Below are 14,932 nucleotides of genomic sequence, written 5' to 3'. Positions count from 1 at the left end.
GTCACAAAAAGCCTTAAAATATATCCTTGACTGTGCCTTCAAGAACAACTAAAACTACCAAGTATCAGAACTGATGAGAAGTTAGTCCTACCCAGGCATTATTTATGCTGATGAAATCAAGCTAGACATAAATTCTGGACACAGCACCATTAGAGATCAGTGGCATTTGAACTATCAAAGCTTAAACTGAAGAAGTTACCTTTAAAATACAATGCCAAGTGATTGAACAGTATCTAAAACTTCTGCTGCACCTAGATGTTCCTGCATTTACAGAATTTACTGTTTTTATTCGCTTTTTTTAAATGACAAAGTTGGAGAAAATTTTCTTGTGCAGTCCTAAAGTTTAGGTTATGAGGGTCACACAGCTCAAACAGTAACAGGTGCTGTCATGCTTCTTTTAGGTACCCCTTCCAACCATGCATTTTTGTGTAGTTTACAGTTTACTACGATCTTCCTGTACTTTTTTTTCAAAGTCACAGTAATAATCTTCCTCTGACTAGAATGGAGAACACATGGCTTTCTTCAGAGAAAAGCATCAAGATTTAAAAAGGACAAAGCTCAGCCCATGCTAACTCATTAGAAATTAAGCAGCATGTCAACTCAGCAGCCATAAGAGTAGGAGTCGCAAATCAATTTCCAAACCCATGTTTGTTGGGTTGGTTGACAATGTTATTAGGATCAGTTATAATTAAAAGATGAAATAAAAAAAAATAGAAAATCTGTATTTTAGAATTTTATAAGATATGCATATTACTTTGAGGTCTCATTCTTGTTTGTAATACTTTCTCATTTGGAAGTGAGAATGATTATCCTTTCCTCTGCATCTAACATTATTGTTACACTCTACCTTCCAAAAACAGTACACTAACAATTCCCTTATCCTCCTGTCATGTTTTAATATTTTTAGCTCTCCACCCTTGCTTCATGCCAAATCAGTTAAACAATTAAATTCTCCTTCAAGGTTTTGCTTTGCACACAAACCTGGCAACAGTTCAAAAATGATAGCCAGACCCATAAATAGCCAGAGTTTTATAAAAGTGAGTGTCTCGAATCAAACAATAGAAGGAAGGTCAGTGCTAAAATAGCTTATACAACTACAAAGAGTCGGTCAATATGGTATTAAAGAAAAGGCAGCTACGGTAAGGGCCTCTACTGTTGTGTTTTTCAACTTGAAGCACATGCTTTTCTTGTATTTTACTTTTTTTAATTTTATGAAATCCTATTTACACAATGCTCTCTGGAAGTCCCTGTACCGTTACTTAAAGTACTTGAGACTGAAGAAAAACAAGTGCTTTTCTTTTTAGAGCGCATATGAAACCTTTTGCTCATATAGAGTAATCTCACATTCCCACTCTCAGTAATAAACTATGAAAGCAAGAAATAACTGTAGATAAAACAGATTTGTCTACTTTTAAAGGGAGCTGTCCACACTAACCCAATTCTTAATTCTCAGAAGTCACATCACAGCAATACATCAGAAACAGCATATATTTAACATGGCAAATCATCATCATATAATGGACTAACAATTTGGTCAGAAATTGGCAAAAGCCAATGTCTGCTAAAATAATGGTGTGACGTGTCATTCCATATTCTTTATGAAAATATGCTTATGATACGAATATGACAAAAGATATACTTGATGCAAGATGGCTCATGTGAGATCTCATTGGAAAGGTTATGATTTACTGAATGGGATTATACAATTTGTATGCTGTATCATTTCTGTATTCGAAGTTAAGAATATCGACTATGAATCTATATTTCAACTATGCTACTTCGAGTGACGCCCACTGCTAACACATCGGGTACAACAATGGAAAAGCCAGACAGGGTGGATGGCCCAACAGTGAGGACAATGAATTCTGAAAAGCTTGGCCTTCCTGTGGATGCTCCATACTGCCACAGACTCATGGGTGTTGTGATACTAGATACTACAGGGTCAGGTGGTCTTGCCACCTCATACTAAAACATCACCTGGGACTTCTTGTAACTTTCCACTGTAAGGGAAGGGGGGCACAAGTTTGGGAAACAAGGGAGTCCTGCCTTATGTAAATCGTATTTAAGGGTTGGGAGGAAGGCAAACAACAACACTCCTCTCTGCGGCCTGTCTGCCCAAGAAGAAAGACTGCAAAAGGGAAGGCAAGAGGGGAGTCCAGACTGAGACAGGGGTCCAATTTGAAAGGGAATATAACGAACTCAAACACAGAAACTTTGCAAACCATTTGCAACAATATCTAGGGTGAGAAATACTGTGTGTGTGTGTGTGTGTGTGTGTGTGTGTGTGTGTGTGTGTGTGTGTGTGTGTGTGTGTGTGTGTGTGTGTGTGTGTGTGTGTGTGTGTGTGTGTGTGTGTGTGTGTGTGTTTGTTTTTAAAAGCCTGCTTCAGCAAAACAGATTAAAGGGGGCCCATGCTGGCAAAACAGGTAGACTCTGTGGTATCTCAGCACGTCAGGTGGCTTCCCAAGGGGTCCAACCCGCCACAAATGGTTCATGTGCTTTACTGGAATGTACATAATAATGTAGAACACCTATGCTGCATGCTTTTCTTCCTCACTTTTCTCTCCCTGGGAAAGGTAAACCAGTCATCCCTTTCACATTGTCAGTTACACACTGTCTACAACAGTAGATAAAGACATGACTCGTGACTTTTTAAATAAGTGGTACACTGATAGGAACATTTGACTAAAGGTTAAAAATGTTTGGTATAGCTGCAGCACTTTCATCCACAAACAAACCATGTGACTGGAGCTATGAAACACAAAAATGAGAAATCTGATTAAAAGAAGTTTGCTAGATGTATAAATGAGTAAAATACATTTTTCTTTTCATTTACAGTTGTTACTTGGTTTTTAAAAATAGTGTGAAATGATTAAAAGTTAAAAAACCAACTCTTTCCACTGCATAAAATAAAGCTAGCAGCCCAAACTACAAAGATATCCATGATGAAATTCCCATCCTAAAATCTTGTCCTATTTACAGTTCAGCCATCATAAAAGTTCAGTAAAACTAATACAAAGAATAGGAATTTGTATCCTGGAGTCCAAGAAGCATCTAGGGGGCATTCTACTGAAGGTCAACAATATTCTGCACACCTTGCAAACACTATCATAAAGATTCAAATATGTTTTTGCTAGTTACCATATATACTCGTTCATAGCCGAATATTTTTGGTAAAATAGTGACGCATCAAAGAGTGGGAGTAGGTTTACAAACGGGTCTACACCAAAATTTGATAATTTTAAACTCGACGGAATCACTGAGTTGAATATCTAATACATTGTTGTTTGCTTACTTAGAGTGTCTGCAGGTATGGAGCCCCTCAGCTCCCTGTGCCCACGGTTCGCAGTTCCCAGCCAATGGGAGCCGAGGGGCTCTAAGTAAACAAAACGTCCCAACCCACCAGTGGCTTATCCCGACAGGCCAGGAGCCAAAGTTTTCCAACCCCTGAAATACAGGGTTGGCTTATGAAAGGGTCATACAGTTTTTGTTATTTTTACCTATCCATTTTGGGGGGGTCAGCTTATAAACTAATGGGCTAATGAATGAGTTTATACGGCACTTCACAAACACCCCTGTAAAAAATAAATTTATGACAATAACTGCAAACCACTGACGCACTTACCCCATCATAGAACTTGATGGAATCCATATGATTCTTTGAAATAGTAATGCTCCCGTGATGGGGATGGGAAAACAGAATGCCATCTGAAAAGAAGTATAGTTTACCTATAATTGAAAAAGGAAAGATTATTAATGTATGCAACATGCCACTATTTAGCAATATCTATTACCACTTTTTTCAATAATGTCATATTCAAGTAGTGCAACATGATGCAACTGGTGTTTCAGTCCAAAATATCATTTTATGCAACAAAAGCAGAAGTCATATACTAGATAGGAAGGCAATCCAGATAACATCTGTCCCAAACAGTAATTTTTACCAGATATCTCCAGATGCAATCAGGGAAGGAAACATTTTAAGGAACTTCCATATTATTTGTGCTAAGTTCTACCCTGAGGAATCTCTTTAAAAAAAAAAAATAATAATTTGTGGGGCTTTTAAAAAAATCCATTAATGATTAACTGCAAAACTGAGAAAAATAGTGACAATAGATTAGAAGAGATAAATAACTGAGATGGGCATGGTTTCTGTATTTCATAAGAATTTTTATACTTTTATTTTACACACACACACACACACACACACACACACATGCTATTTTCTATAAAAGAGCCAACATCTCAAAGAAAAATTTTAACCTATTAATGTCAAAACAGGGCCAACTTTGGACATATTTATCTAGCCAGTGTCACATTATACAATTCATATTTCAGCATAATAAATGGCAAGAAGCAAGTTCTATTTTTCTTTCATCAATCCCAAACATTGCTTTTGCTGTTAGTGGATATTATCTGCATATGTGGAGATTATCAAAAATTATAAAATCCAGTTCCTTGATTTTATTCACAGACTCACTTATCTTCACAGGCAGAATAAAATCTATCATTTTGGTCAGCAATTTTCCAACTTGCTGGTGATCCAGTAACAGGCAGTAGGTCACAGTACTGTCTCCCCATCTAGTTTCCAGCTAATTTTACAGGCATCCAGGCTCTTAAGAAAACCTTGATGGCCCGTGGAAGCAGCTGGAAAGGAGGAGGAGGCAGCCTAGTTATCACAATAGCTAAATAAAAGCAGTTCTAAAGAAGGAGTTCAGATGTTCAATAAGAGAAGGAAAGGAACCACAAGCTGACATAAGCAAAACTGCTCTCCCTAAAAAGAGACCAGGAACTACCAATTTCTCTTCTCTGGACAGAAGGACAAAGTGAATTTGCCTTAAATATCTTAGTATATAAATTTTAGTTTGCTGTTTTTGAACATACTGCTTTCTGAGCTTCCAGACTTAAAATATGAAAAGAAACAAATGAAGCAGAGAATATCAATATAATGCCAGGAAAAAAAGGAAAAGTCCTCACAGTAATAATAGCGTTATTCTGAATTTGTTTCAGTTGAATATATAGATTTTGAGTCTCTTGGTTCATCAGTTTATCTTTTGCAGGAAAAAGAAAGCAAAAGACAATCCGCTGTTTCTTCAGGGACAGATGGCAAAAATCACATGTGATACCAGGAAGGGATGGGTTTAGCTGGAGCAGAGAGGGACCAGGAACATCAAGGATTTCTCAGTGGAAATGCAGCAGCCAGAGTTTCTTCAATGCAGTAAGCATTACACTGGGGAAGGGTTATGATGAGGGACAGAAGCTCCAGTGAAGCAAAAGTTTCAGTAGGAACAAGGAAGCAGAAGACTTGGAGTTTGAAGCCAAGCATAAGTATACCATACACATACATACATATATATACACATACACAAAATTTGCCTCATGCGTAGCTTGTCAACCCAAGGAAGAGCCTAGTTCACTAGACGAGATAAATCGACCCCCACTGGACCAATTGCTCCCAAGGTAAGTGTAGACATGCCCTTAGAAAGCTGAACTGTTCTTTAACACTTACAAAGGAAAACAAAACTCACCTTCCTCAGGCATGGCCTGTGGACTGCTAGAATAAATATATGCTCCATCACCTCCTGTGAGGAAAGTGCCTAGGAAAGATTCATCTTCCTAAAAAGAAAGCAAAATGTTTTACTCTAATATTATAGACTGTATTGGTGATGGTGACTATTCATTCTAAACCCAACCAAGTTTTATCCCGTTTTACACACTAGATTTACATTACGCAGAAAGATGATGGGTCTGCATTAAAATATACCATCCCTCAAAAAAAAGAAGCCCCTTCTGCACTTCTCTGGTGACTCTACAAATGCAAGTTAAAAGATAGTATTCAGATATAGAAGGTGTCTAGTTCTGTGGCCAATATTTTCTCTTTTGTTAAACAGTTGCTGGCGTTCAAACTTATGAGATAGCTACTGCTGAATGCATAATAGCTACTCCATTTGTCTACACAGTCACTAGATTACTATTTGTTGTTTAGTACTGAATTACAAAAAATGCACTATATAAAACCAAATTCTGTTCTGTAAATACAATTCTGAATAAAAATAAGTACTTTTAATAAAAATATTAAAAGTCTAATTTATAAATACTTTTAGAGTTCTTGTCAGACCATTATAAGGACTGAATTACAGAAATAACAGATACTGCAAAAACAAATAAATGGTAAAAGTTTAAATTGAGAAAATACATCAGTGCATTAGACCCTTTCTGATTAACTTTGTAAGTATTGCACCTAATCTTTGCATATCTGAAGATAAGGTGGCTTTTAATGGCACAACGAAGTTCTGGACTATCATTTTAAAAAGTGCTTCCTCCCCACACTGATCTGTAAAGTAAAACCTATTAAATTATTTTTCACATTCACAGAGCATGGGCTTTAAGTTTTTATATTATCAGTCTACTGAACTAAAAGCATGTTATACACTTTACTAGGAACATAAATCACAAAAATATACTTATACTGAAAGGTTATGGCAACTACAAATTAAACCACAGATGGAAAAACTCAAGATTTTTTAGATATTTCCAGATGCTACACAATTTTTTTCATACTTCCTCTATATATAGTTATTTATTTTAGGCATATAGCCTGCTATACATTAAAAATATATATATGTATAGTAATATTGATCTTTTCAATACATATGTTTCATAACTGAACTCAGGGGGTAACATTATTTAAAACCAAGATTCCAAAGACGACTGATTAATAGAACTCTTTTTGATGTTAGTTTTTAGCTGCTTGTTTGCAGTAAAGAAAACCTAAAACTGAGTCTCGATCATATTCGCCAGGGCTTTGGAGCAGAGCCCGGAGCAGCTCCAGAGCAGTGGAGCTGCAGGTTTTTGCCTAGAGCTGGAAAAGGACTGGAGCACAGCTCCAAAGCCCTGATATTCAGTCGTAATCTGCTATTTTTGTACAATGCAGTTTGAATGGGGAGGGGGGGAGGAGAAAGGAATGGGGAAGAAAGATGAATCAAAAAATACATTATGTAGAGTCCATTATAAGAGTACATGTTATTTGCAGGGCTGTCGATTAATCACAGTTTTAATCGCACTGTTAAACAAGAGACTACCAACTCAAATGTATTAAATATTTTGGATGTTTTTCTACATTTTCATATATCATATTCTGTTTTGTAACTGAAATAAAAGTGCATCTTTTGATTATAAATATTTGCACTGTAAAAATGAAACAGAAGAAATAGTATTTTTCAATTCACTTCATACAAGTACTGTAGTACAATCTCTTTCTCCTGGAAGTGCAACTTACAAATGTTTGTCTGAGCAATTGATTGAACAAGAAGCAGGACTGAGTGGACTTGCAAGCTCTAAAATATTACTTCGTTTTATTTTTGAATGCAGTATTTTTGTACATAATTCTGTATTTGCAAGTTCAACTTTCATGATAAAGAGATTCCACTACACTACTTGTATTAGGTGAATTGAAAAATACCATTTTTTGTGTCTTTTTACAGTGCAAACATTTGTAAAAAATATAAATATAAAGTTAGCACTGTACACTTTGTATTCTCTGCTATAATTGAAATCAATATATTTAAAAATGTAGAAAACATTTAAAAATATTTAAATAAATGGTATTCTATTATTGTTTAACAGTGCAATTAATTGTGATTTTTTTTATTGCTTGACAGCCCTAGTTATTTCTGATTATCAGATCTTGAAAACATCACCTTTATGTTTTTGACTAAATAAGTTTACCTTGGATTAGCAGTTAGTTTAAGCACTATATCATTACATACCTTCACTATTTGCTGTGCCTTTTCAGACAGTTTCACTTCATTATCTTCTACCTGCAGGCAAAACCAAACTGCATTTTCTATATATATTCACAGTGGATTAATTATCTGATTTTAAACGTGCTTTAATAAAAAAAATGCTGCTCAACATTCATGGGAAACAAATGCCCTTTATACAGCTTTAGTGACAGCACTGGGTGACTAATGATATTCAAAGGTGGGGGATCAGATTCTGTGCTTTATGCCACCTTTGCACCTTTCCAATTCTGCGTTGCTGTGGGGGCCAAAACAGCCCACAGCATAACTGACATCCAAGGGACTGCTCCAGTTAAAGCAGCCTCTAAAGGCCGAAGTGGCATAATAGGGCTGGAGAAAGGAGACTCCTTCCTCAGATAATTTTTAGTAGACTCTTCCCCAGGGATCAGATCCTCAGCTCATGTAAATCAGCATAGCTCCACTGACTTCACAGGTGCTACACAAACTGAGGATCTGACCTCAGACCTCCAATTCTGTAGAAGCAGTTCTACACTGACAAGTCACATCAGCTATCCAAATGCTATAAAATGTCCAACAATTAATTCCCTTCTCAAAAATCAGACCTGTCGGCTTGGATAAATTGTACAGCAGTTACTTACTTTTACATTTAAGATTAGTCATTCTATCAAATACCTTCAGCATAAGCCATTTTCAGATACTTTAAAAGGAGTGTTACTTACCAATAAATGGAGTTAGAGTATTCACACATACTTTCTACTTTTATATTTACCTATTTTTTATTCTAGTGGAATGAATTTACAAAACGTACAGGGTATGAAATACTTAAATTGCACTATACTAACCAGCCAAGAAACATATCTTGGGATAGCTGCAGTAAGAATGATGTAGCTGGTTTCTGTATTAATACTGCCATCTGTAGGAAAGCAAATGTAAAAAATAAAACAGATTATTCCTTCTAAACTATTTACATAGCTTATCAAACCACCTTATTTTTCTATTAGTCTCCACTATCAGCAATGAGGATTTCAAGTTGCTATTAGTCTCAAAATGATTGGTGTTCCTTACATGACAAGGTTCCCAGCCTATTCAGTACAACCACCCATCCCTCAGAAACACATTGATCAACAGTCCTCATTCCTCTCTAGGATTATTATTTGCCTCTCTCTTTTTGCCAAAGTCCCTCAACCCTTCAGCTATTTATTTTCTCCCTCTGATTCCCACTACTGCCTTGGCTAAACATGTTTTACATTTTCCTCCTTTCTCCTCTTGTGGAGCTGGGAAAACAAGGAAAAATGGAGTTCAGCTTTGGAAAAAAACAGTCCTTACCAAGATTAAACAGAACACTTCTGCATACATAATATTGGTATTAGGGTATTTTTTTTTTGGTTTTTTTTTAAAGAGTTAGCAATCCACAAGAATCAGACAAAAGCCTCCTCACATGGCAAAAAAAGATGATCCACTTGGTTAGAAAAGATTTAACTGTTGTTCTTTGAGATGTGTTGCTCACGTCCATTCCAATTAGATGTGCGTGCGCTGAATGCACGATCATCGGAAGATTTTTACCCTAGCAACACTTGGTGGGTCAGCTGAGGAGCCCCCTGGAGTGGCACCTTTATGGCACCAAATATGCGCCCCAGCTGACCCAGTGCGCCCTCTGTTCCTTCTTGCCAACAGAGGGGAAGGAGGGCGAGTTTGGAATAGCTATGAACAACACATTTCGAAGAACAACAGTTACAAAGGTGAGTAACGCCTTGTCTTCTTTGAGTGCTTGCTCATATCAGTTCCAACTAGGTGATTCCCAAGCCTTACCTAGGCGGTGGGGTCAGAGTGAGATGTCGTGGAGTGAAGGGTCACCGAATCGAATGCAGCATCACCCCTGAACTGCTGCACTATCGCATAGTGGGTGGCGAAGGTATGCACTGATGACAAAGTCACTGCCCTACATATCTCCTGAATGGGCACATGCTCCAGGAAAGCACAGGATGAAGACTGAGCCCATGTGGAGTGAGCAATAAGGTGCGTACATGGGACACCAGCCAAGTCATAGCACGCACGGATGCATGATGTGATCCAAGACAAGACGAGATACGCTGGGAGGAGACTGGAAGGCCCTTCATCCGGTCTGCCACAGCTATGAATACCTGTGATATTTTCCTGAAGGGTTTTGTTCGCTCAGTGTAGAAGGCCAGGGCCCTGCGAACGTCTAAGGAGTGCAGCTGTTGCTCTCGTCGAGAGGCATGAAGCCACGGATAGAAGACAGGGAGGAATACGCTACCCAAAAGAATCTGCTGGACCAAGTGAGAACAGCACAGCTCAGACTGATTTAGCCATGAAGCATCCACACTGTGAGGTGGAGAGACTGCAGGTCAGGATGACAGTCGACCGTGATCCTGAGTGATCAGGTCTGGCCACAGGGGGAGTGGAATCAGGGTGTCAACCGACAGTTCTAGGAGAGTGGTATACCAGGGCTGTCTGGGCCATGCCAGGGCTAGCAGAATCAGCTGGGCTCTGCCCCTGCACAGCTTGATTAGGACCCTGTAGACTAGCGAGAATGGAGGAAAGGTGTAGCACAGGTGATCCTTCCAGTGAATTAGCAAGGCGTCCGACAGGGAACCTGGAGAGTGCCCTTGGGGAGAGTAGAACATCTAGCATTTCCGATTCTCATGAGAGGCAAATAGGTCTATCAGGGGAAAACCCACTTCAGGAAGATAGAGTGGATGACGATCAGGCAAACCGACCACTCACGTGCCTGGAATTATCTGCTGAGGTGGTCCACTAAAGTGTTCTGGACCCCTGGGAGAAACAACGCCACCAGATGGATCACGTGGGCTATGAAGAATTCCCACAGATAAGTGGCCTCCTGACAGAGGGGGGATGACTGGGCTCCCCCTTGCTTGTTGATGTAAAATATGGCCATAGTGTTGTCTGTGAGGACTGCAACACAACGGTCCTGAATGCGCTCTCGGAATGCTTGAAACGCCAGGCGCACTGCTCTGAGTTCCCATACATTAATGTGTAGGGATAACTATTCTGCCGACCACAGCACCCTGTGTCCGGAGATTCCCAAGGTGGGCTCCCCATCCCAGGGATAACACATCCGTGACTAGGGACACTGAGGGCTGTGGGCTATGAAATGGCACCCCTTTCGCACACTGATCTGATGTCCAGCCACCAGCCTAGAGAGGCTAATATCCTTGGCGCGATGGTAACCACCATGCTCAAGCTGTCCCAACCTGGGCGGTATACTGTCGATAGCCAGGTTTGGAGTGGACGTAGTGGCAGCCTGGCGTGCCTGGTCACAAATGTGCAAGAGGCCATGTATCCTAGCAGGCATAGACATGTTTTCACGGTCGAGGTAGGGAAGCTTTGCAGGCTGTGGATGATGTTCACCAGGGATTGGAAGCGTGCTTCTGGCAGAATTGCCGGGGCTAGGCCTGAATCTAATACTGCTCCTATGAATTCTGTCCTCTGGGTTGGTACCAGAGTGGATTGCATGACATTGAGCCAGAGGCCCAGCCGATTGAACATGTTCATGGTGAGCTGAACATAAGACTGCACCTGATCCCTGGACCCTGAATAAGCCAGTCATCAAGTTTTGGGAACACTTGGACCCAGTGTCAATGAAGGGAGGCAGCCACCACAGCCATGCATTTGGTAAACACCCTGGGAGCCATGGATAGGCCAAAAGGAAGGACAGTAAATTGAAAGTGCTGTTGATTGACCACAAAGCCAAGGAAGCGTCTGTGCGCTGGGTAGACAGCTATGTGGAAGTACGCGTCCTTCATGTCGAGGGCAGCGTACCAGTCTCCAGGATCTAGGGAAGAAATAATGGTCCCTAACGAGGCCATGCAGAACTTCAACTTTACCATCATTTTGTTGAGTCCATGTAGATCAGGATGGGCCGAAGCCCACCCTTGGCCTTAGAGATTAGGTAGTAATGGGAATAAAAGCCCTTGCCCCTTGACTCTCCTGGAACCTCCTCTATCGCTCTCAAAGCCAAGAGTGATTGGACCTCCTGTAGAAGGAGGTGCTTGTGAGAAGAGTCCCTGAAGAGGGACGGGGAAGGAGGATGGGAGGGGAAGCAAACCGGAGGGAGTATCCCCTTCCCACCATGCGTAGGACCCAACGGTCTGATGTTATGTAGCACCATGCATGGAGGAAGTGGGATAAAATACTTTGGAAAGGTTGGGAGGGATCCTGAATGGAGACTTGAAGGTGCGCTTGAGGATGGAGCACCAAAGTTCTGCTTAGGCCCTGTCGATGGCTTGGGAGGGCCCCGGCCTTGGCTGGCTTGATGTCCAGTTGGTTTCCTTTTACCACCTCAGCCGCATACACCTTGCACCCAAACAAGTCTAGGCGTCTAGCATCCTTTGATTTAGGCGCCAGGGCCTGTTGACCGTGCCGCTCCGTCTCATTGACCAAAGCCATGACAAAGGAGCACAGTTGGAGGTGCGTATAGAGATACTCTAGTCCTTTGAAGGGACAAAGTACTTCCTTTCTACCCTCTTGGCCACAGGTGGAATAAAGGCTTGGCTTTGGTCTGTATGGTTCGTATGACGGGGAGGGTAATTCTGGACGGTGCCTTCACAGACAGAATGTCTACCACAGGGTCCTCTATCTCCACCACCTCCTCTACCTGGAGGCTCACACTGCATGCCACTTTGCAGAGCAGTTCCTGGTGAGCACGGAGGTCCATACGAGGAGGGCCCGAAATCGTAGTCCCCGCCACTGCCTCATCGGGTGAGGACGAGGAAGATACCCCCAGGTCTAAGGGATCCTGCGCAAGGTCCTCTTGTGGAGGATCTTGTTGCTCAAGGTCCATCATGGTAGGAAGGTAAAACGGGTGCTTCTATTTGTCGTTTTTTATAATACAAGATCAATAAGACTGAAAAGCTGAAAAGGCAATTATGCATGAGATTCTTTTGTCTAGCAATCCTATGAAGCTGATAGCAGAAACGAATGAGTCCCTTAGATTAGCTGCAGAGAAAAAATGAATGCAATCGGCTTCCTTAAAATTAAACAATTGGATTCCTTAGACGACTAGCAAATTAAAATTTTTAGTTAGGTCCTTACTTACTAGAATCTTCAAAATAGCAGTGATAACATCCAAGAAGTTACTTTACTACTCCATTTAATTACATTATGAATCGATAAAAAACAACACTAAGAGACAGTAGTGTGCATGCAAGAGCTTGAAAACAGTTACCTTTTTCCTTTATAAATATCTGTGATGCCAGAAATGATTCTGAGAAGACAACAGATCCCAAGCATCCCCTTCCTCCTAGTAAATCTGGAATGTCATATATTGTCATAGCCGCCTGTAGCAAATAGGGAGGGGGTAGGGAGGAGAGGTAGGACAGTCTTTTATAATTTTTCAATTTTTATCTAAAATGTTGTTAGAATCAGAAAAACAGAGTTCATATTTTAGCTGCTTGAGATGATATACTTCCACACACAAAGGGAAATGGAGAACCCAGGGATTTTAACAAATGTAACTAGAATGCGTTGCCTCAAATCATAATCTCTCAAATCTCACAGCTCAAAACTGAACTGTGTCTGAATCAGCTTCCCTCTGAAAATGAAATCTCCTCACTCCTAAATATACTACTAAATTCATAATCTCAACTATAAACTAACCAGGACTAACACAAAAACTATATTAGATTAAAGTGGAAATGAACAAGGACTGTTCAGAGTATGCATTTTTTTTATTGAAACATTTTAGCCAGATTATTGCTCAAGAGAAAACGTCTCTTTAGATCAAATTTAATTTTATTACCCTGTTTATCAAATACAACACCTATGAAGAAGGAACAATGAATTGTCTCATCCCATAAAATATTACACCAAGCCTTAATGCATGGACTCTATGCAGCTATGGAAAAATGGAGGCATAAAAGCTGACAGCTAAGAGACTTTAGGACCAAGAGATAAATGAGGACTACATCAATTAAAGAGCAGCCACATTAATCACATGATAAAATACTAAACTGATTCTATGGGAAGCTGTTTTTTTCTAGTGTTTTGATCAGTCTCACATCAAACTGTATAAAAATGAACTTAAACCCAAGAAAAATAATTAAGTTAAAACTTCTATACCTAAGGTATAGAATAAACACAAATAAGTCTACAGTTTATGCATGTATCTATAAAAAGCTTAACTGTTTATGTTACCTTAGCTTGTGATTTCAATATTTTTTAGCATTTGGGTTTCTTGAGTGATTTGTAAGCTTGTGTGGTTTCAAAAGGTACTTAAATCCTTAACTGTACACTAACAGAGTTTTTGTTTGGGAATTCTTTAAAATAAGATGAGCATCACGATTGTGAACTAGGTTGGAGTATAAGGTTCACAGGATCTGAATTGTGGAACTCCTGCTATGTAAATACTTAGATTCTGAAGCCAGAGCTTCATGGCTGCTCTCTCAAATTCCCCAGGTTTCTCCAGGAAAGCTCTCCAGGCCCTCTCCAATCCACTGCCCACGGAAACAAGGAGGGAAGGGGAGCAGCTCAAGACAGCCAGCAGTGCAGAGCAAGCAGTTCATACATAACTGTACACACTATGGATGGATTCTCAGTTTTGCAGGAAAAGAGAGAAAAAACAGACCCAAGATTTAAGTTGCCAGTGTTGCCACATGTCCACATTAAGTAAAAAATTGGGACTTCAGTGTTACTACTCATCTTTTGAAAATCTTGGTTGTTACTGTTCTTTAACACTTAGGTCATCAAGACAAAGGTTGCTTGCCAGCTATGTCTATGCATTCATGCTTGTGGGATCACACACACATTCTCACAACTAACTAGCTCATCACTAGGATGTGCAATCCCACAAGAGTGAACGTGCAGAGACTGAAGAAATAAATTACTCACCCAAAGATGGTCCTAAACGTCAAAAATATTTGCATTTTTTTAAAAGCCAGATTCATGCTAAGTAGTTTCCAACATTTATAAGGATTTGTGTATTAGACCTAGGTTTTCTTGTACCTTAACCCACACCATGCTACTTCTTTGTTTTCTTCCAACCCTATTCCTTTGTTTGTTCTACCTTCCTTCTTGTCCTCCCTTCCTCCCCTCCCCCCGATTTGTTTGCATTCAAATTTTAAAAGTCTACCCTTTTTTGCACTTATTCCCCAGTGTCTTCCATTTGTAGTGGGGGCTGGAGAGTGCAGGAA

The 14,932-nt window shown here is 39.9% G+C and overlaps 1 protein-coding gene across 1 annotated transcript in view; it reads right to left on the bottom strand.

The window, feature by feature from the left end:
* C5H20orf194 (chromosome 5 C20orf194 homolog) overlaps nucleotides 1–14,932 on the bottom strand; it is a 135,248-nt gene that overhangs the window by 58,053 nt on the left and 62,263 nt on the right. The window contains exons 17-21 of the mRNA XM_030563095.1: nucleotides 12,970–13,081; nucleotides 8,606–8,676; nucleotides 7,770–7,820; nucleotides 5,529–5,616; nucleotides 3,626–3,729 (exon numbers count right to left, since the gene is read on the bottom strand). Of these exons, the coding sequence (XP_030418955.1) occupies nucleotides 3,626–3,729; nucleotides 5,529–5,616; nucleotides 7,770–7,820; nucleotides 8,606–8,676; nucleotides 12,970–13,081 (426 nt within the window). The remainder of the gene's footprint in view (nucleotides 1–3,625; nucleotides 3,730–5,528; nucleotides 5,617–7,769; nucleotides 7,821–8,605; nucleotides 8,677–12,969; nucleotides 13,082–14,932) is intronic.

This window comes from Gopherus evgoodei, chromosome 5 (genome assembly GCF_007399415.2).
Source record: "Gopherus evgoodei ecotype Sinaloan lineage chromosome 5, rGopEvg1_v1.p, whole genome shotgun sequence".
Lineage (NCBI taxonomy): Eukaryota > Metazoa > Chordata > Testudines > Testudinidae > Gopherus > Gopherus evgoodei.
Note: the sequence above shows the minus strand (reverse complement) of the source record. Positions and strands in the feature narration are given on the sequence as shown.